The sequence below is a fragment of the Choloepus didactylus genome, chromosome 18 (genome assembly GCF_015220235.1).
Source record: "Choloepus didactylus isolate mChoDid1 chromosome 18, mChoDid1.pri, whole genome shotgun sequence".
In the NCBI taxonomy this organism is placed as follows: domain Eukaryota; kingdom Metazoa; phylum Chordata; class Mammalia; order Pilosa; family Megalonychidae; genus Choloepus; species Choloepus didactylus.
In genome coordinates, this window is record NC_051324.1 from 56307170 (window position 1) to 56327263 (window position 20094).

A 20094-nucleotide genomic window follows, 5' to 3' on the forward strand; every position below is an offset into this window, starting at 1 on the left:
GCTGATCGGCAGTACAGCATGGGGTGGAAAGGCAGGTTATAGAACATTATCTATTTCTATACACATATTAGGAGTATAGGAAAAATTGACCCCGCTTCTCTCAGTGGTCCTGTCTTGGGAGTAAGATTCTGAAAAAGGCAGTGTCTTTCACGTTCTGCTTTATATATGCTTGTAGGTTTCAGTTTTGGTAATGTACATATACTACTTTTATAAAAATGGCAAGAAAAAAAGGATAATACCATCTTAGAAAAAAAAACAAGAAACCAGTCATGAACTTTTCTAGTGACTCTTCTGGCTTTTGCAGTTCGCCAGAAGTGCTCAAATTCATCACAGCTCTAAATATTCAGGGCACACAGGGAATTCCCAATTTATACGTTCTGTATTGGAATATTTTTAGAGGAGATTTTCAGAATAATTGGATATTTTAAATAGTAGTAAAGCCCTGTGTAAATGAGGAATGTTTGTTATCAGTGCTTGTCTACTAAATTTCTTTGCTTCTAAAAGTTACTAAGTTTATAATTTGTCTTCTTCGAAAAAAAGGTATGGTTTCCGGAAACCACCATATGTGGAGCTGAAAGCTCGGCCAAAACTTGGAGAGAGAGAAGTGACTTTAGTTCATGTGACAGACTGGATAGAGAAGAAACTCGAGCAAGAGTTCCAGGTAAACCATAGTGCTATCTAGTGTTTCACAAAGAGCATAAAAGCTTCTGAATAAAACAAAGGTTCTGAACTTCAGGTCCTCTGTTGAGAATCTGATGAAACCAATGGATCCTCCTCCCTAGAAAAATGCACACACATATGATCAAACATATGCATAAAATTTTACATGCAGTTTCAAAAACCCTGAAACTCATCCACAGAACTCTGAGTAATCCATAGAGGAAAACCAAAGAAGTTGGTCAAAGAGCAAAATGATAAATATCGTGTATCAATTGTCTGGAAGACCTTTTTTCTCAAAGTAAGTCTTTCCATCTCCTGTGGCTCTCTTTGGATTTTGTTTTTCCCAGAATGCGGCCTGGAATCGGCCAGTTAGTAGCACCCAGCGTGAGGCCAGGGAGGTTGCTCCCTGCCCTTGGGTTGTAGCCACCTTGCTCAATTCACGCACCCCTTCCATGCGTCAGGTACTGCCCTGGGTGTCCAAAGATGAGTCGGGCCTGGTCCCTCCCCCGTGTAGCTGCTAGGGTAGTCCTGGAGTTTACTAAGCCAGAGGGCTCATTCCCCAACCTGTTTTACTGTTTCCCAAATTCTGCCGCAAAAGGGAATAACAGCGTAGCTGTCACCTGGGATGAGCTATTTCATCAAATCTTTATCAAATATTTGAGGCACAGTTGTCCTTCAAGAAGGTTTTATGGATTAGCAAACTATTTACTTTGTAATGAATTTCACTTTTTGAAGAAGACCCACATTATTTTTGCACTGGTAGATGCTGAGATACTTCCTTTAAAAAATCATATTCATGTTATTTAAAGGCTGGAGATTAAATAGCTGATAACCAACTTCTAAAAGCTAATAATCACCAAATGGAAAAGTACTTTGAATCTGGTTAGGGGAAGGACAACCTCATGTCTTCAATTACTTCTTTCAAAGAGAAGAGGGAGCAGAGATGGGTGCCTGGGATTTTTGAAAATAGTTGAGAAGTCAAAAAATAACTGCTGCCTCACTTCCCATAGCCACCTGCTTTTGTTTATGTTTTTGTAAGAGAACATTCCTGAGGATTGAGTCCATTGCTAGAATTCACTCGTATAAAAGAAGTTTATAAACGTAGCTGGGGCACCATTACTAGCAATCACTGATTGTCCTTTGAGTGTTCACTAATAGAATTTCTTTCATATAGCTTGGTGTGGTTCTGGTTTGGGAAAAAAAAAATAGTCTCATTTTGTTGCTAGGATTTAAAAGGATAAATTCACTTGGAATATGTTCTGGATATAGTAATTTGGAAATATTGTGAGCGGCTTAAGCCAATTGGCTTAAATTAATGTTGAATATTTATCAATTCACATGAGTAATTTTCTTATATGTAAATGGTATCAAAGGCTGCTTCTGCTTCAAGCCTGATTTATTAGATTCTTGTGTTCATGTACTGATATGATGATTCCTCTCTTAAAATAAGTACATGAAGGGAATTAGTTTGAGACCTGAGAAAAAGTTGTTTCATGTGTATTTTTAAGAACTTCTCTAAGGCCTAAAATTAATATCAGGACAGTTAGGGTGACCACCTGAGAAAATAAAAGCATTCTAATCCACATGGCTGTTCTTCCTACAGAAAGTTTTTGTCATGCCAAACATGGATGATGTTTATATCCCTATAATGCACTCAGCCATGGACCCGCGCTCCACTTCCTGCCTCCTGAAAGACCCACTTGTGGAGGCTGCCGAGCAGTTGTGATGGGTGCAGATGTGACGTTCCCCGTGTTAGGAGATCTGGCCTCCAGGTGTGGGGTTCTTGGCTGCCATCTGTGCTGTAGCACTGGCCTTCACTCGTGCCACAGCTCCGGTTTTGTAAAGGACAAACTGCTTCCACCCTCTGCCTGCTGGTGTCCATTCCACTGTGAGGTGTCATTCCACACGTGCAGGGCAGGCTCTGGATTGCCTGCTTTTCCTCTAGGCAAAGGAAACTGGAAGAATCATCATGGTGGGTCCGGAAGTTACAGGTGACTCACACTGTGGCTTTTTTAAGTCCACCAGTTTTTGTGATAGCAAAAGACTACATGAAGAGTGAAGCTGTACAACTGGAAGGCTTCCCCTTACCCCCTCGACTCCTCCAGAGCTTTTCCTCAGGCAGCCGGTGCACAATGAGACATTTTTTCACTTCGGATTGCAGCCCTTCACACTCCCACAGAATGTCAGTCTGGTAATGTGTGTGGAGGGTGGGGAGTGCAATGTTGTGAGCCATTTCATTGGTGGTAAAAGATTTCATAGCAACTTTTTTTCATATTCAATTGTGCATTTTGGAAGCAAGTAGCCATAGAACATACACACACACTGTCAGCTGGGGTGGGGATGGTGGGATTCATGTGAACATTAGGCAAAGCCATGAGAACAAACCATCCTAAGCCTTTTACCAATGAGGTACAATCACCTGGTTTGTAACTAATATCAAATGCTTTCCTGAGACATGAGCATACATGAAAATGTCAAACACTGCACATAGACTGGATTGTTCCAGACTGGATTGTTCCTGTAGTATAGTCAGGGTGGAGACAGAAAGCTAGAGCCACAGTCTGTATCTGGCATTTCCTGTCTACTCCTGGAATTTTTATATAGGAATATAAATGCTTAATCTAATTGGTTTGGGATAATCCTGTGGGCAGTTTTCTTTTCTGATGGCCAAAATGGAGAGAACTGCTGTCTTTCATCCTGTGATTCAAGACCGAACATTTGCTCAACATCAAACACTACACATCTAAAAATTAATGACCTTTCCTTAATGTTGCCAACTTTATTTTGTGCATTTGTGTCAGAAAGGCCTAGTTTACAAGTTTAGGGGCTCCCTCTAATTGTATTTGCTTTGAGAAGTAAACTTAACACAAATTTTTATTGTTCAAAACTGCATTTGACATCAAAATTACCTTGAGTAATTTTTGATACACATCTGTGGACAGAGCTAATAGTGTTTTTTTAAACAGCACCTTGCCTGAACATGACTTGGAAGAAATTAATATATTGAGAAAAATCTTTGAACCCTTATTGGATTATTTTAATTGTATCATTAAAACATTTGACTTAAATTATTTTACCATTCCAGTCTGTGTACTGTTCTGATTTCTTATTTTTGTAGGCCGATTTGCCTGGCAAGAGTCCGTGCATCTTGTTCACTGGTCTGATTTAATTTTTGTGCAATAGCTAAAAGCAAAAGACTAGATGCACTACCGTGTAGATTCTGCGACTGTACTGTTGCACTTAAAAAGTATGTGAGGATTTACAATCGCTTGCATTGTTTCACAAAAATAAATATCTCATGTCAAATACTAGGTAAGCATCTAATTTATTTCTACAAGAAAACTGCTTAGATAACAAGGACGGAATAAACAGTGAGGTGCCCTCATCTGCGAACAGCTCACTTAGTGGACTCTGGAGCAGCCCTAAATTTAGGTAGTCCTCATCGTCACCCCTTTGAGGTAGGTGCCAGTATTCTCAGTCTGAATTTAAAGAACACTGTCAAGAGTTGAAAATTGAGGGACCAGTCCTGCTCAAGGCATGCGCTCCTACCTTTAATAATTTTAAAATCCTGTTAATTTGTGGCCTCTTCAGTTATTAAATGCTTCACCTGTTCCTCCTTACCCTTCAACAAGGTGCTCAAGGCTACTTTGTGCCCAGCTGCGTAGTCTAACTCGTCTTTACAAGTATCTTGTTACTGTGCGCCTTTTAGACTCACAAAGCTTTAGTTAACACGCCCGACAATACCAACTAAGGCCTGCGCCACGTGGTAACTTTTCCTACATAGGTCGCAGCAGCACCGCCAGGCGAGTTAGGTGCATCACAGCTCACGACCGAAGCCAGTATGTCAAGCAGACCACACCCTTAAATTGCTCCAGGCCAAGGCCGGAGTTTCCTCCACCTTCCCTACGGACAAGGTCTGAATCTGCACGTCTTAAGTCGTCTCCCAAAAGGGAACGATAGCTTGACCCATGGTGGCGGCAGAACGCGCCCTCACGCAACCCGAGGGCAAAGGAACCTACACTACCCCCGTCGGGTTTCCAGCCTTAGGTCTAAAGGCTGAGGCCTAGGTCCCAAGTCCTATGGGCAGTTTCACCCTCCTGCAGCCCCGGCCCTGTCGCTCGCGGTTAAAGGCGCCGCCCGTGGGGCCCGGGCGGCCCCAGTTATGCGCAAGCCCGTGCTCTGGCGCTGCAGCTTAACCCCCGGCGCCACGCGCAGGCGCGGCGGGGGCTCAAAGGCAGCGCGTCGCCGACAAGAAAACACGACACCAGCGTTAGGGCCAAGCCATTTTATTCAGGAATTTTCAGGGAGTCGGAGTGCGGACGATGAGGCCCGACGTCGGCAAACCGGCAGGGACCTGCAAGCAGAGCAGAGGGCGGTGAGTGGCGGTGCGCCGCCAGCCCGTTCCCCGCCCGCAGCCCCGCCGGCCCGGCTCAGACTCCAGTTCGCATCACCCGCTTCAGCAGTCTAACACGTGCTTTAATTGGGATGTCATCATCGCGGGCCGCCCACCTCCCACCCCGGACCCGGGACGCAGACCCACGACCCGCCGGCCCTGAGATCTCACCTCCCGACCTCGCGGCTGCCGAAAGGCCGAGGCTTTCCTACAGCGCCTAGTTAGCGACAGGGACGCGCGGGGGTTGGGGCGGGCATTACCGCTGTTAACCAATAGCAAGTCAGACTTCGGACCACATGTAAGCAGTGATTGGCCGTGCTCGCCTAGTCCTCCAGGGTGTAGAGTGGTCTCAGGTCCACCATAGAGATAGGAATCAAGGAAAGTCGGGCAAGGTTTGAGAATCGCGCAGCCTCGGAAGTTAGTTTATGTATCTGCATAAGCACTGTGTTACTAGCACGTTTCACTACAGTACGCAAAGGAAAACTTGACAACAGGAGATAGTTAACGTCTAAATCGTCTGAGATGTTCTGTGTCGGTAGTAGGCTACTTACTGAGGATGTAGATGAAAAAAACTGCCCCTGCCTTTGAGTTCAAAGGAACCTGCTGTGTAAAGTAGACAGAGCCGTAACCACATCCTGTTTTCGTGATGCGTTTCTCGGTTTGGGGCACTTAAACTTTCTGAAACTCAATTTTTGAAAAATGAGAATAACTTCCAATAGGATTGTAAGGACTAAGTTAATCAATATAGCAATTGCCTGGCACATTCTAAGTGGTAAATGCTTATTGCTTGCTATTTGTGGTAATAAACAAATAACAAAATTCGTCATCTTAACCCTTTTTAAGTGTGCAGTTCAGTGGCATTAATTGCATTTACAATGCTGTGCTACCACCGTCATCCCTTAACAAAACTTTTTCATCACCCTGAACAGAAACTCGGTGGCCATTGAGCAAACTACCCATTCCCCATCCCTCCGAACCCCTGGTAACCTCTAAATCTTTCTTCCTATGTATTTGCTTATTCTAGATATTTCATATAAATGGAATCATACAATATTTGCCCTTTTTTGTCTGGCCTATTTCACTTAGCAAACTGTTTTCAAGGCTCATCCATGTGGTTATCTGTCAGAACTTCATTATGGCTGAATGATATTCCATTGTATGTATTTACCATGTTTTGTTCATCCATTCTTCTGTACATGAATACTTGGGTTATTTCCACCTATTGGCTGTTGTGGCTATTGCTGCTGTGAATATTGGTGTACAAAAATCTGTTTGAATCCCTGGTTTCAGTTCTTTTGGGAATACACTTGGAAGTGGGGTTGCTGGGTCAAATAGTAATTCTATTCTTAACTTTTTGAGGAACCACCAAATTGTTTTCCACAATGGCTACACCATGAAATTTGATCCTTACCCCTCACCATATACAAAAATTAACTCAAAATGCACCAGGGTTCCTATTTCCCTCTCCAACACTTGTTATTTTCTGTTTTGTTGCTGCTGTTGTTGTTGTTTTGTTTTGTTTTAAATAACAGCTATTCCAGTGGGTGTGAAGTGGTATCGTGTTGTGGTTTTGATTTTCATTTCCCTGATGGCTAATGATGTGGAGTATCTTTTCATGTGCCTATTGGCCATTTGTATATCTTTCTCGGAGGAATATCTATTCAAGTCCTTTACCCATTTTTTAATTGCGTTGGTTGTCTTATTGTTGTTCAGTTGTAGCAGCTATTAAACCCCTATCAGAAATATGATTTCCATATATTTTTTCTCATTCTGCAGGCTGACTTTTCACTTTCTTGATAATATCTTTTGATGCACAAAAGTTTTTAATTTTGATGAAATCACTTTATTTTTTCTTTAGTTGCTTGTTCTTTTGATGTCCTAAGAATCCATTGCCTAATACAAGGTCCTGAAGATTTTCCCCTACATTTTCTTATAAGAGTTTTATGCTTTTAGCTCCTATATTTAGACCATTGATCCATTTTGAGTTAATTTTTGTATATGGTGAGGGGTAAGGATCAAATTTCATTCTTTTGCATGTGGCTATCCAGTTTTCCAAGTACTACTTATTGAAAAGACTATTCTTTCCCCACTGAGTGGACTTGCACCCTTGTCAAAAATTCAGTTGGCCATGGATGTGAGAGTCTATCTCTGGATCCTCAATTCTACTCCCTTGGTCTATACACCACAGTTTTGATTACTGTCGCTTTGTAGTAAGCTTTGAAATTGGGATGTGTGAGTCCTCCAACTTTGTACTTCCGTTTCAAGATTGTTTTGGCTTTTACTCACCAAGTAGAGAATCCAGCCATATTGTGTCTGAACATCTGATCTGCAGTAACTGAGATCATAAATTTGGGTTGTTTTAAGCACCAAGTTTGTGGTAACCCAGCAGTGAAGAACTAATACAACCATGTTAAGGATATACCCTTCTCTTCCTTGTTTTACTAATATATTTTTAAAATCAAGAATGGGTATTGAATTATAGTGAATGATTTCTTATCCTCTAGTGAAATAAGAATTTTTCTGATTTCTCAATTTAAAACCTTTGGATTTTTGGAATTATCCTATGTGCTCACAGTAGTCTTTTAATATATTGTTAATTCAATTTGCTATTATTTTATGTAAGATTTTCTGGTGTGCGTTTTCTAGTATGTACTTTGTCAAGTTTGGGTATCAGGCTTTATGCTAATACTGTAAAATGAACTGGGTTGCTTTTCATCATTTTCTGCACTTTGGAATATTATGTATGTAGGAATTTTCCTTAAGAGTTTGGGGAAAACAAATCTCATTACAGCCATATTTAACAATAATTCTTTAATGACTTCCGATTCCTTCCACTGCTATCTTCCAGTTCAGAGTTTCTTCTTTTTCAGTCAAATCTGTTGTGCATTCTAGCTCTTACAGTTTTTAAATTCCTCTAAGTAATAATTATAACTAATTTTTTCTAATATTGTATATTTTATTTGCATAGTCTAAAATTCTAATTTTGTGCATTTTCAGTTCTCTCTTGTTTACCAGATTAGATTTGCTACTGTTTCAAAGTACCATCTCTCAGACCTATCAGTTCTACCAACTTTGTTTTTAAAATTTTTATTATATTTTACTTTTATCTTTATTTCCTTAGAATTCTTTTCCTTTTCCCTTCCTAACTTAATAAAGAAAATTTACTGTCTTTTGTAATAATGAAATCATTTTAGCCTATAAATTCATCATTACGTAGAGTTTTCATTTTCATCATTTTAAAATAGCCTTTAATTAAATTTACACATTCTTCTTTGATCCAAAAAAATAATTACTTGTGGAAGTGTTTTGGAATCTCTAGATGATTATTTATTTGTATTGTTTAAACTTTTGTTCTTTAATGTCTATATTTATTACACATATATGTAAAACAAAATAGCTCTAATTTATTTAGGTTTTTGCCTTAGGTTCTAATTTATCTTATATCAGTATGGGACTCATGTCTTTTGTTTGTGTTTGTCTAATAAAACTTTGCCCATGCCTTTAATTTTAACCTTTCTATGTTGTTTTGTTTTTAGCGTGTCCTGTGTATGTTGCATATGGCTGAACTATAGTTTTAGTGCAGTGTAAAAATGTTTACCTTTTAATAATCCAATTAAAATATTATGAAATCCCTGATGTATACAAAAGGAATATATAAAATATATTTATGATTTAAAGATTATTAATAAATTGAACTCATATACCCCCCACCTACTTTAAGAAAAATGACATTGAAGTTCCCTTTTTGTCCCTTCTAATTCCATCTCCTTCACTCACTCTCCCGAATTTTGTGTTTGTCATATTCTTGCTTTTCTTCATAGTTTTGCTTCATATATTTGTATATTATTTAGTTTTGTTTAATTTTGAGCTTTATAGCAATAGAATATACTGTATTATTCTTCTGACTTGCTTTTTTATTGCTTAATATTGTTAGTGACATTCCCTTGTTTTGTATGTAGCAGTATTACAATCAGTTTCACTGCTTGTAGCATCCCAGTGTACAATTATACCACAGTTTTCACATCTTTTCTCTTTATGTTAGATTCTTATAGTAGCTTCCAGTTCTTACTATTACAAATAATGCTGCTCTGAATACTCTTGTGTGTATGCAAGGGATCCTTTAGGGTAGGTAAATATATCTACATACATTCCCAATTGCTGGGCGGTCAAGGTAGGCACATTTTCACTTTCTAGGTAATGACAAGTTATTTTCCAAATTAATCAAGATATAGATTATTTGTGTCATCCCCAAAAATGTCTCTTGTGTCTTTTTGCAGTCAACCCTCATCCCCTCCACTAGGCAACCACTGATCTGATTTCTATCATTATACATAGCCTATTGTAGTTATTCTTATAAATGGGCTCATATACTATGTACTCTTTTGTGGCTGGCTTCTTTCACTTAACCTAATGTTTTCAGATTCATACACATTATTGCTTCTATCAGTGACTCCTTTTTTGTTGCCAAGTAGTAGTTCATTGTATAGATAGGCCACAATTTGTTTTTCCATTCACGTGTTTATGGAATTTGTTTTTTTTCCAGTTCCTGGCTATTATGAATAAAACTACTATGAATATTTGCATAGAAGTCATTTTGCAGACATTCGTTTTCATTTTTTTGGGGAGTGGAATTATTGGATCATGTGATAAGTGTATATCTTTACCTTTATAAGAACTTGCCAAATTATTTTCCAAGACAGTTGTACCATTTTACACTCCTACAAGCAATGTCTGAGAGTTCCAGTTGCTTCAAATCCTAGTTTAACACTTGGGATTGTCACTCTTTTAAATTTTAGCCCTTCTTGTGGGTAATTGTGGCTTTAATTTACATATTTTGTTGTCCAAAGGTATTGAGTGTCTTTTCATATGCCTAAGATGCTTTTAGTTTATCTCTTTTGTAAAGTGTCTGTTCCAATCTTGTGTCTGTTTTAAAAATTGTTTCTTCTGATTGTGTTTTAAAACTTCAACTTCCATATGAGACCAAGGGAATAGATATCTATTTGGTATAGGATCTAAATTTTCTAAACGGTACAACTCTACGGTCGATTTGTTCAAACACCACAGTTGCATGGAACTTTGAATAGGAAGTGAGATAACGTAGGTTATAGGCTGGAGTGAAATAGTGACACACCCCAGAGTGATTGGGCAGTTAATAAAAAAATATATTTACAGCCTCCCCCTCCCCAGCCCCGAGGATCCGGGGGAAGGTGCGGATGTGTTGGACATCCTCACCTGGACTGGTGTTGATGTTGTCACAAACATTGGGACTGGCGGTTTGATGTGCTGAGCCCTCGAGCATGGGACTTGCCCTTATGAAGCTCATTACCACAAAGGAGAGTCTAAACTTGCATGTAATGGTGCCTAAGAATCTCCCCCTGAGTACCTCTTTGTTGCTCAGATGTGACCCTCTCTTTCTCTAACTGAGCCATCTCGACAGGTGAACTCGCTGCCCTCCCCCCTACGTGGGACCTGACTCCCAGGGGTGTAAATCTCCCTGGCAATGCAGAATATGACTCCCGGGGATAAATGTGGACCCAGCATCGTGGGACTGAGAGTATCTTCTTGACCAAAAGGGGTATGCAAAATGAGACGAAATAGTTTCAGTGGCTGAGAGATTTCAAATGGAGTCGAGAGGTCACTCTGGTGGACATTCTTATGCACTATATAGATAACACCTCTTAGGTTTTAATGTATTGGAATAGCTAGAAGTAAATACCTGAAACTACCAAACTCCAACCCAGCAGTCTGGACTCCTGAAGACAATTATATAATAATGTAGATTACAAGGGGTGACAGTGTGATTGTGAAGACCTTGTGGATCACACCCCCTTTATCTAGTGTTTGGATGACTAGAAAAAATGGGGATAAAAACTAAAGGACAAATGGGGTGGGATGGGGGGATGATTTGGGTGTTCTTTTTTCATTTTTATTTTTTATTCTTGTTCTGGTTCTTTCTGATGTAAGGAAAATGTTCAGAGATAGATTGTGGTGATGAACGCATAACTATGTTATCATACTGTGGACAGTGGATTGTATACCATGGATGATTGTATGGTGTGTGAATGTATTTCAATAAAACTGAATTTAATAAAAAAAAATTGTTTCTTACTCTTGAGTTGTGTGCCAGTTTGGATGTATTATGTTCCCCAAAACACCATGTTTCTTGATGAAATCTTGTGGGGGCAGATGTATTAGTGTTGATTAGATTGTAATTCTTTGATTGAGTGTTTCCATGGAGATATGACTTAATCAGCTGTGAACAAGATCTCTGATTGGATAATTTCCATGGGGGCATTGCCCTGCCCATTCAGTGTGGGCTTTGATTAGATTACTAGAGCACTATATAAGAGCTCAGACAGAAGGAGCTCACTGCTGCAAATGAGAGACAGTTTGAAGACGGCTGTTGAAAGCAGACTTTTGCTCTGGAGAAGCTAAGAGAGGACAAATGCCCCAAGAGCAACTGAGAGTAACATTCTGAAGAGGAGCTACAGCTAAGAGAGGACAAAACACCCCAAGAGCAAAACTTTTAGAGGACGTCATTTTGAAAAGCAACCTGGGAGCAAGCAGATGCCAGCCATGTGCCTTCCCAACTAACAGAGGTTTTTCGGATGACAGTGGCCTTTCTCCAGTGAAGATACCCTTTGTTGATGCCTTATCTTGGACACTTTATGGCCTTAAGACTGTAACTTTGTAACCAAATAAACCCCTTTTATAAAAGCCAATCCATTTCTGGTGTTTTGCAAAAGGGCAGCATTAGCAAACCGGAACAAGTTGTAAGAGTTCTTTAAATTTAGATGTAAATCCTTTCTGATATATACATACTGTGAATATTTTCTCCCAATCTGTGGTTTGCCTTTTTATTTTCTTAACAGTGCCTTTCAAAGAGAAGACATTTTTAGTTTTAAGGAAGTCCAACTTATCAATATTTTTTCTTTTAAGTATACTGTTTTTGGTATCATATCTAAGAAATCATTGTCTAACAAGGGTCACAGAGATTTTTTACCTATGTTTACTTCTAGAAGTTTTGTAGTGTGCACTCTTACATTTAGGTCTAAGATCTATTTTGAGTTAATTTTTGTGTATTGTGTGAGGCAAAGTTTAGGTTCACTTTTTTGCATATGTATGTCCAGTTCTTCTAGCACCATTTACTGAAGAATGTCCTTTCCCTATTGAATTACTTTGTCACCTTGTCAAAAAATCAGTTGACAGTGTATGTGTGGGTTTATTTCTAGACTTTATATTCTGTCTTGTGATATATTTGTCTACCCTTATGCCAACACCATAGTTTGGATGTAGCTTTTATAATACATCTTGAAATCAAGTAGCGTAACCTCTAACTTTGTTCTTTCACAGAATCCTTTTGTCTATTTTATGTCCTTTGTATTTCCAAGTAAATTTTAAAATCACTTTGTCAATTCCTGTCAAAAACTCTACTGGAATTTTGACTGAAATTGTGTTAAATCTACAGGTCAATTTGGGAAGACTTGCCATCTTAACAATATTGAGTTTCCGTCCAATGAGCATGGTATATTTCTTCATTTACTTGGGTCTTATTAATTTCTCTCAGCAATATCTTATGGTTTTCAATATATGCTCTTTCATGTATTTCATGAAGTTTACCCCTAACTATTTCATTTCCAATGCTGTGATAAATGATATTATTTTTATAATTTATTTTTTGTGGAATATAACATATATACATAGAAATGATAACTTCCCAAGTACAATTTAACAGGCAGTTAGAGAGCAAATTTCAAAGAATATTATAGGTGTGCCAGTTTGAATATATTATGTCCCCCAAAATGCCATTATCTTGGTATAATCTTGTGTGAGCAGACATATTAGTGTTGATTAGATTGTAATTCTTTGATTGAGTTTCTCCATGGAGATGCCACCCACCCAACTGTGGGTGATGACTCCGGTTGGATAGTTTCCATGGGTGTGTGGCCCTGCCCATTCAGTGTGGACCTTGATTAGTTTACTGGAGCACTGTATAAGCTCAGACAGAAGGAACAAGCTTGCTACAGCCAAGAGGGACAATTTGAAGAACACACAGGAGCTGAGAGAGGAGCTGCAACTTACAGAGACATTTTGGAGATGACTTTTGAAAGCAGACTTTTGCTCTGGAGAAGCTAAGAGAGGACAAATGCCCCAAGAGCAATTGAGAGTGACATTTTTGAGGAGCTGCAGCGGAGAAAGGAACATCCTGGGAGAAAGCCATTTTGAAACCAGGACTCTGGAGCAGTCGCCAGCCACATGCCTTCCCAGCTAACAGAGATTTTCTGGACACCATTGGCCATCCTCCAATGAAGGTACCCGCTTGTTGATGACTTACCTTGGACACTTTTTGACCTTAAGACTGTAACTTTGTAACCAAATAAACCCCCTTTATAAAAGCCGATTCATTTCTGGTGTTTGATCAAAAAGGCAGCATTAGCAAATGGGAACAATGGGTTACATTTCCAAAGTTTCAGTTATTTCCTTATTGTGAAATATAACATATATGCAAAAAGATAATAACTTTCAAAGTACAGTTTAACAAGTAGTTATATAGGAAATTTCCAAAAATGTTATGAGTTACAGTAACATAGTTTCAGTTATTTCCTTATTGTGAAATATAATATATATACCAAAAGGTGATAACCTTCAAATTACAATTTAACAAGTAGCTATAGAGCAAATTTCAAAGAATGCTATGGGTCACAGTTCCACCATTTCAATTCTTTCCTTCTAGCTATTCTAATACCCTTAGCAATTAAGAGAAAGAAAATTATGTAGGGATTCAGTATTCATAATCCTCTGTTAAATTCCATCTTGTCTGTTGCCACCCCTTCCTCTAGTTTAATCACTTTCCCAATATTCATGAATGTCTAGGCAGTGACCCCCCCTAACTTGTTCATGTTGAAAAGGGGTATCAACATTATGGAAAAAGGGGACACATCTGGTTGATGTTCTTGAAGAGGTTGTTGCCTCGGTGTTGAATGATATTATTTCTAAATTTCAATTTCCAAATGTTCATTGCCAGTCTATAGAAATATAATTCAATTTGTTTAGTTATATTGATTGATTTTCCAATGTTAAACCAACTTTGCATTCCTGGGATAAACTCTACTTTGTCAAGATGCATTATCATTTTTATAATATTGCTGGATTTGATTGGCTAATAATTTTAAAGGCCTGTAGTTTCCTTTTCTTGTAATGTCTTTATCACTTGCAACAGGGTAATGCCAGCCTCATAAAATGATTTGGGAATTTTTTCTCTTCTATTTTCTGCGAGACTTTGTTTAAGATTGTTATTATTTCTTTCTTAAATGTTTCATAGAATTCACCAGTGATGCCATTTGTGCCTGGAGTTTTCTTTGTGGGAAGGTCTTAAATTATAAATTCAATTTCTTTAATAGATATTCAGATTTTATATTTCTTCTTGTGTCAGTTTTAACAATTTATGTCTTTTAAGGAATTTGTCCATGTCATGTAAGTTGTTGAATTTGAGGGCAAAAAGTTGTTAATAATATTCCCTTACTGTTCTTTTAATGTCTGTAGGATCTCTAATGATGTCCCCTCTTTCATTCCTGATATTGGTAGTTTTTGTGCTTTTTTCTCTTGATCAGTCTCACTAGAAATTCATCGATTTTTAGTTCACTGATATCTTTGGTTTTTTTTTTAAACTGTTTTCTACTCTTACCTTTATTATTTCCTTCCTTCCACTTTCTTTGAGTTTAATTAGCTCTTCTTCTGGTTTCTTAAAGTGGAAGCTTAGATTATTAATTTGAGACCCTCTTCTTTTCTAATATAAGCAAGTTAAAACTGTGAGTTTCTAGATGCTGCTTTGGATGCATCCCGCAGATTTTGATATGCTGTGTTTTCATTATCAATCAGTTCAAAATATTTTTTTAATTTCCCTTGTGATTTCTTCTTTTACCCAGGATTGTTTAGAAGTGTGATGTTTTAATTTCCAAATAGTTAGCAATTTTCTGGATTTTTTTGTTATTGCTTTATAATTTAATTCTTTTGTTACCAGATAATATACTCTGTATGATTTCACTCCCCTACTGAGTGTGTTAGTTATTTATTGTTGCATGATAAATTCCCCCAAAGCCCAGTCACTTAAAACAACAAACATTTATTACTTCATTGCTTCTGTAAGTCAGGAATTAGGGAGTGACTTAGGTATTTCTGGCCCAGGGTTTCTCACAACATTGCAACCAAAACGTGAGCCAGGTCTGCAGTTATCAGAAAGCTTGACTGGTACTGGGGGATCTACTTCCAGCCTCACTCAGAAGCTGTTAGCAAGAAGCCTCAGTTCCTCATTGGCTATTGATTGAAGCCACAATTCTCCACCTAGTGGGCTTCTCCTCAGTGCTGACATGATAGCTGGCTTTCCCGAGTGAGTGACGAGAGAGAGAGAGAGAGAGAGAGAGAGAGAGAGAGAGAGAGAGGCAATGTCTTCTATAATTTGATCTTGGAAGGGACACACCAGTACTTTCTGTTGGTCACACAGACCAACCCTGGTACGCATGAAACGGGACTCAACAGGGCTGTGAACACCAGGAGGCAGGAATTCTTGGGAGCCATCGCGGAGGTTGGTTGCCACACTGAGACTTCTTTTATTGCCCAGCTTATGTCCTACCTTACACTTGAAAAGAATGTGTATTCTGCTATTGTTGGGTGTAGTGTTCTACAAGTGTCAGTGGATAAAGGTGTTTGATGGTCTTATTCAATCTCCTACAGCAATGATTCCCAATCTGGGACAGTTTTACTACCTAGGAAACATTTGACAATATCTGTAGACGTTTTTAGTTGTTGCAACTGGGCAGGGAGTTACTGGCTCCTAATGGGTAGAGACCAGGGATACTGCTGAATATCCTACAGAATGCATGGAACAGCCTTCACCACACAGAATTATCTGACTCAAAATGTCAATAGGGCAAAGGTTGGGAGATCCTATCTTATAACTTTAGTTGGTTTCTGTCTACTTGTTTTATCAGTAAATGAGAGAGGCATGTTGAAATCTCCAAATATAATTGTGGGTTTGTCTTGTTCCCCTTTTGGTTGTGTCAGTTTTGCTTCATCTATTTTGAAGCCCTGTTTTTAGCTGTCACACATTTAGGATTACTATGTTTTCTTAATGAATGGACCTTTTAATTGTTATGAAATGTCCCTTTTTAGCTCTGGATATATTTCTTGTTTTAAAGTCCATTTGTCCAATACGAATATAGCCTTTCCAGATTTCTTATGATTAATTTTTCATGGTCTCTCTTATCTTTCTCCATCCTTTTAGCCTATCTGTGTCTTTATATTTGAAATGTAATGCTTGTAGACACCCTATAATTGAGTCTTCCTTTTGTTTTTTTTCAGTTTGACAATTTCTGCCTTTTAATTGGCATGTTTAGCCATTTAAATTTTCTGGAACAACTTTATTGAAATATAATTCATTTGTCATATAATCCACTGTTCTAGTTTGCTAATGCTGCCGGAATGCAAAACACCAGAGATGGATTGGCTTTTGTAAAAGGGGGGTTATTTGGTTACGCAGTTACAGTCTTAAGGCCATAAAGTGTCCAAGGTAACACATCAGCAATACAGTACCTTCACTGGAAGATGGCCAGTGGCATCCGGAAAACCTTGGTTAGCTGAGAAGGCAAGTGGCTGGCATCTGCTCCAAAGTTCTGGTTTCAAAATGGCTGTCTCCCAGGACGTTCCTCTGTAGGCTGCAGTTCCTCAAAAATGTCACTCTTAGTTGCACTTGGGGTATTTGTCCTCTCTTAGCTTCTCTAGAGCAAGAGTCTGCTTCCAAAGGCCGTCTTCAAACCGTCTCTCATCTGCAGCTCCCATGCTTTCTTCAAAGTGTCTCTCTTGGCTATAGCAGCTTGCTCCTTCTGTCTGATCTTATGTAGTGCTCCAGTAATTTAATTCAGACCCACCCAGAATGGGTGGGCCAACATCTCCTTGGAAATTATCCAATCAGAGTCATCACCTACGGTTGGGTGGGGCACATCTCCATGGAAACACTCAAAGAATTACAATCTAATCAGCACTAAAATATCTACCCCACAAGATTGCATCAAAGAATATGGCTTTTTCTGGGAGACATAATACATTCAAACTGGCACATCCACCCATTTTAAAGGTCACAATTCAATGGCTTTCGGTATATAGAGAGAATTATGCATTCATCACCACAATCAATTTTAGAATATTTTCATTACCCCCAAAAGAAACTCTCCATCCCTTTACCATCACTTCCTTATCTCTCCGAGGCAACCAATAGTCTACTTTCCATTTTTACAGATTCACCTATTCTAGATATTTTATATAAATGGAATTGTACAATATGTGGTCCTTTGTGACTAGCTTCTTTCACTTAGCATAATGTTTTCAAGATTCATCCACATTGTAGCATATGTTAGTACTGCATTCCATTTTATTGCTGAATAATATGGCTATGCACAATTTTATTTATGCGTTCATCAGCTGATGGACATTTGGGTTGTTTCCATATTTCAGCTATTATGAATAATGCTACTATGAAATTTGTGTATAAGTTTTGTGTGGACATAGGTTTTCATTTCTCTTGGTTAATTGCTTTTTACTTGGAAGGTTTCCCTTGTTTTCTTCTACTTTACAGACTTTTTTCTTTTTTTTCCTTTTTTTAATGCATTTTTTAAATTTTGTACTTTAACATATATACATAACAATGATAACTTTCAAAGTACAATTTCACAGGTAGTTAGAGAGCAAATTTCAAAGAATGTCATGGGTCATAGTTCCACAACTTCAGCTATTTCCTTTATTGTAAAATATAACGTATATACAGAAAGGTGTTAACTTTTGATGTACAGTTCAAAAGCATTTATATAGGTAATTTCAAAAACTGTTATGGGTTACAGTTCCACAGTTTCAGTTCTTCCCTTATTATGAAATATAGGGTATAAACAGAAAGCTGAAGACTTTCAACGTGCAATTCAATGAGTAGCTACAGAGCAAATTTCGAAGAATTTTATAGGTTACAGTTTTACTATGTCATTTACCTCCCTCCAGCTATTCCAACACCCCAGCATATATATATAAATTTATATATAAATATTTATATATATATAAAGTTTCAGAATTCATAGACCTTTGTTAAATCTTATCTTGTTTGTTGCTACTCCTTCCTCTCAATTTATTTCTCCATCTTCAGGGGTGTCTAGACAATGAGCACCCTAACTTATTCACATTGAAAGGGGGTGTTGACAGTATGGGGAAGGGGGCTGTATCTGATAGTTGATCTTAAAGAGGCTGTTGCCTCTGGGTTTTAGGACTTGTCTGGCATAGGAGCACTCTGGTGGATTTAAGTTTCTGAGAGATAAAACTTAGTGAATCTTTTATAGAATCTCAGATAGGGACCTAGGTATTTCGGGACTACTGTTGGTAAGGGCATGGCATACTGTGGCCATTTGGAATGTCTAGCTGGAGCTCACATAAGAGAAACCTCTAGGATAGCCTCTTGACTCTATTTGGGATCTCTCAGCCACTGTAACTTAGCTTGTTACCTTTCTTTTTCCCTTTTTGGTCAAGTAGGCATTTTCAATCCCTTGCTGTCAGGGCCATGCTCATTCCTGGGAGTCATGTCCCACATTGCCAGGGAGATTCATTTCCTGGGAGTCATGTCCCTTGTTGGGGGGGAGTTTAATGAATTATTGGCTGAGTTGGGCTTAGAGAGAGAAAGGCCACATCTGAGCAACAAAAGAGGTTCCCTGGAGGTGCCTCTTAGGCATAATTATAGGAGAGCTCAGCCTCCCATTTACAGCTCATTTACAAGAGCAAGCCTCAAGGGCCTGATTTGTTAAGTAATGTGTTCTTAATTTCTCTTAATATAAAACATCCCAGAGCTCTTATCAGCTGCTAATTATTCATTCCTAGTATTAGCGTAGTGTTAGTAAGATATTCCTATTAAATATAATCTAAATATGTAATGGGTAGTTTTTTCATACCACTTTGTTTTTAACCCTCTGCACCAGTGTCATACTGTTCTGGTTTGCTAATGCTGCTGTGTTGCAAAACATCAGAAATGGATTAGCTTTTATAAAGGGGGTTTATTTGGTTACAAAGTTACAGTCTTAAGGCTATTAAGTTTCCAAGGTAAGGCATCAACAATAGGGTACCTTCATCGAATGACGGCCACTGGTGTCCAGAAAACCCTGTCTGCTCAGAAGGCACGTGGCTGGCGTCCCCACGTTGCATTTCAAAATGGCATTCTCCAAAATGTTGCTCATGGGTCATTTGTCCTCTCTTAGCTGCAGCTCCTCTTCAAAATGTCACCTTCAGTTGCTCTGAGTTCCTTCTGTCTATGAACTCCTTTATATGACTCCAGTGATCCAATTAACACCCACCTTGAATGGGCAGGGTAACACCTCCATGGAAATTATCAAATCAAACATTTCATTCACAGATGATTGAGTCACATCTCCCTGGAAACACTCAAAGAATTCTAATCTAATCAACACTAATACATCTGCCCCCACGAGATTGCGTCAAAGAACATGGCTTTTTGGGGGACATAATACATCCAAACTGGCACACATACCTTATATCATGCTAACACTTATTGAGGCTTGTGGTTCTACTCTGTGGGTTACATGCCTTTAAACAAACATTTACAGACATGTTCGCCTTCAACGCATCACTGATACTTATAATCCCAATAATGAACCATAGTCACATCTGATCATTCCCAAACCATTAAGTTCACCCTCATTATTCATATCAGTACATATCAGATTATCATTCCCCCTTCACTAGCTTCTGTCTATCTCTAGGTCCCCTATATTCCACATTAGAAGACATGTATTTTACATTTTTCACGGAGTTCGCGTTAGTAGTAACATACAATATCTCTCCTTTTGTGTTTGGCTTATTTCACTCAGCATTATGTCTTCAAGCTTCATCCATGTTGTCATATGTTTCAAGACATTGTTCCTTCAGATCCCAAAAGATCTGAAATCAGTGACATGAACAGATAATTGAATACCGATGTTCATAGTGGCATTGTTCACAAT

At 38.5% G+C, this 20094-nt stretch overlaps 1 protein-coding gene, 1 long non-coding RNA gene and 2 other non-coding genes across 6 annotated transcripts in view; 1 reads left to right on the plus strand and 3 right to left on the minus strand.

The window, feature by feature from the left end:
* The window catches only part of TEX2 (testis expressed 2), a 116165-nt gene extending 112197 nt beyond the window's left edge, over positions 1–3968 (plus strand). For all 3 annotated transcript variants that reach the window (XM_037807874.1, XM_037807875.1, XM_037807873.1), the window contains exons 11-12: positions 541–661; positions 2264–3968. In XM_037807874.1, coding sequence (XP_037663802.1) covers positions 541–661; positions 2264–2386 — 244 coding nt within the window. In that variant the 3' untranslated portion in view covers positions 2387–3968. The remainder of the gene's footprint in view (positions 1–540; positions 662–2263) is intronic.
* An 801-nt stretch (positions 3969–4769) lies between these two features.
* LOC119515033 lies at positions 4770–4901 on the minus strand. The gene has a single exon (XR_005212930.1). It is a non-coding gene; the product is annotated as a small nucleolar RNA SNORA76 (small nucleolar RNA).
* A 29-nt stretch (positions 4902–4930) lies between these two features.
* LOC119513039 lies at positions 4931–5619 on the minus strand. The gene is made up of 2 exons (XR_005212539.1): positions 5225–5619; positions 4931–5014 (listed from the first exon to the last, which is right to left on the minus strand). It is a non-coding gene; the product is annotated as an uncharacterized LOC119513039 (long non-coding RNA).
* Positions 5089–5158, minus strand: LOC119515021. The gene has a single exon (XR_005212919.1). It is a non-coding gene; the product is annotated as a small nucleolar RNA SNORD104 (small nucleolar RNA).
* Positions 5620–20094: the final 14475 nt, after the last annotated feature.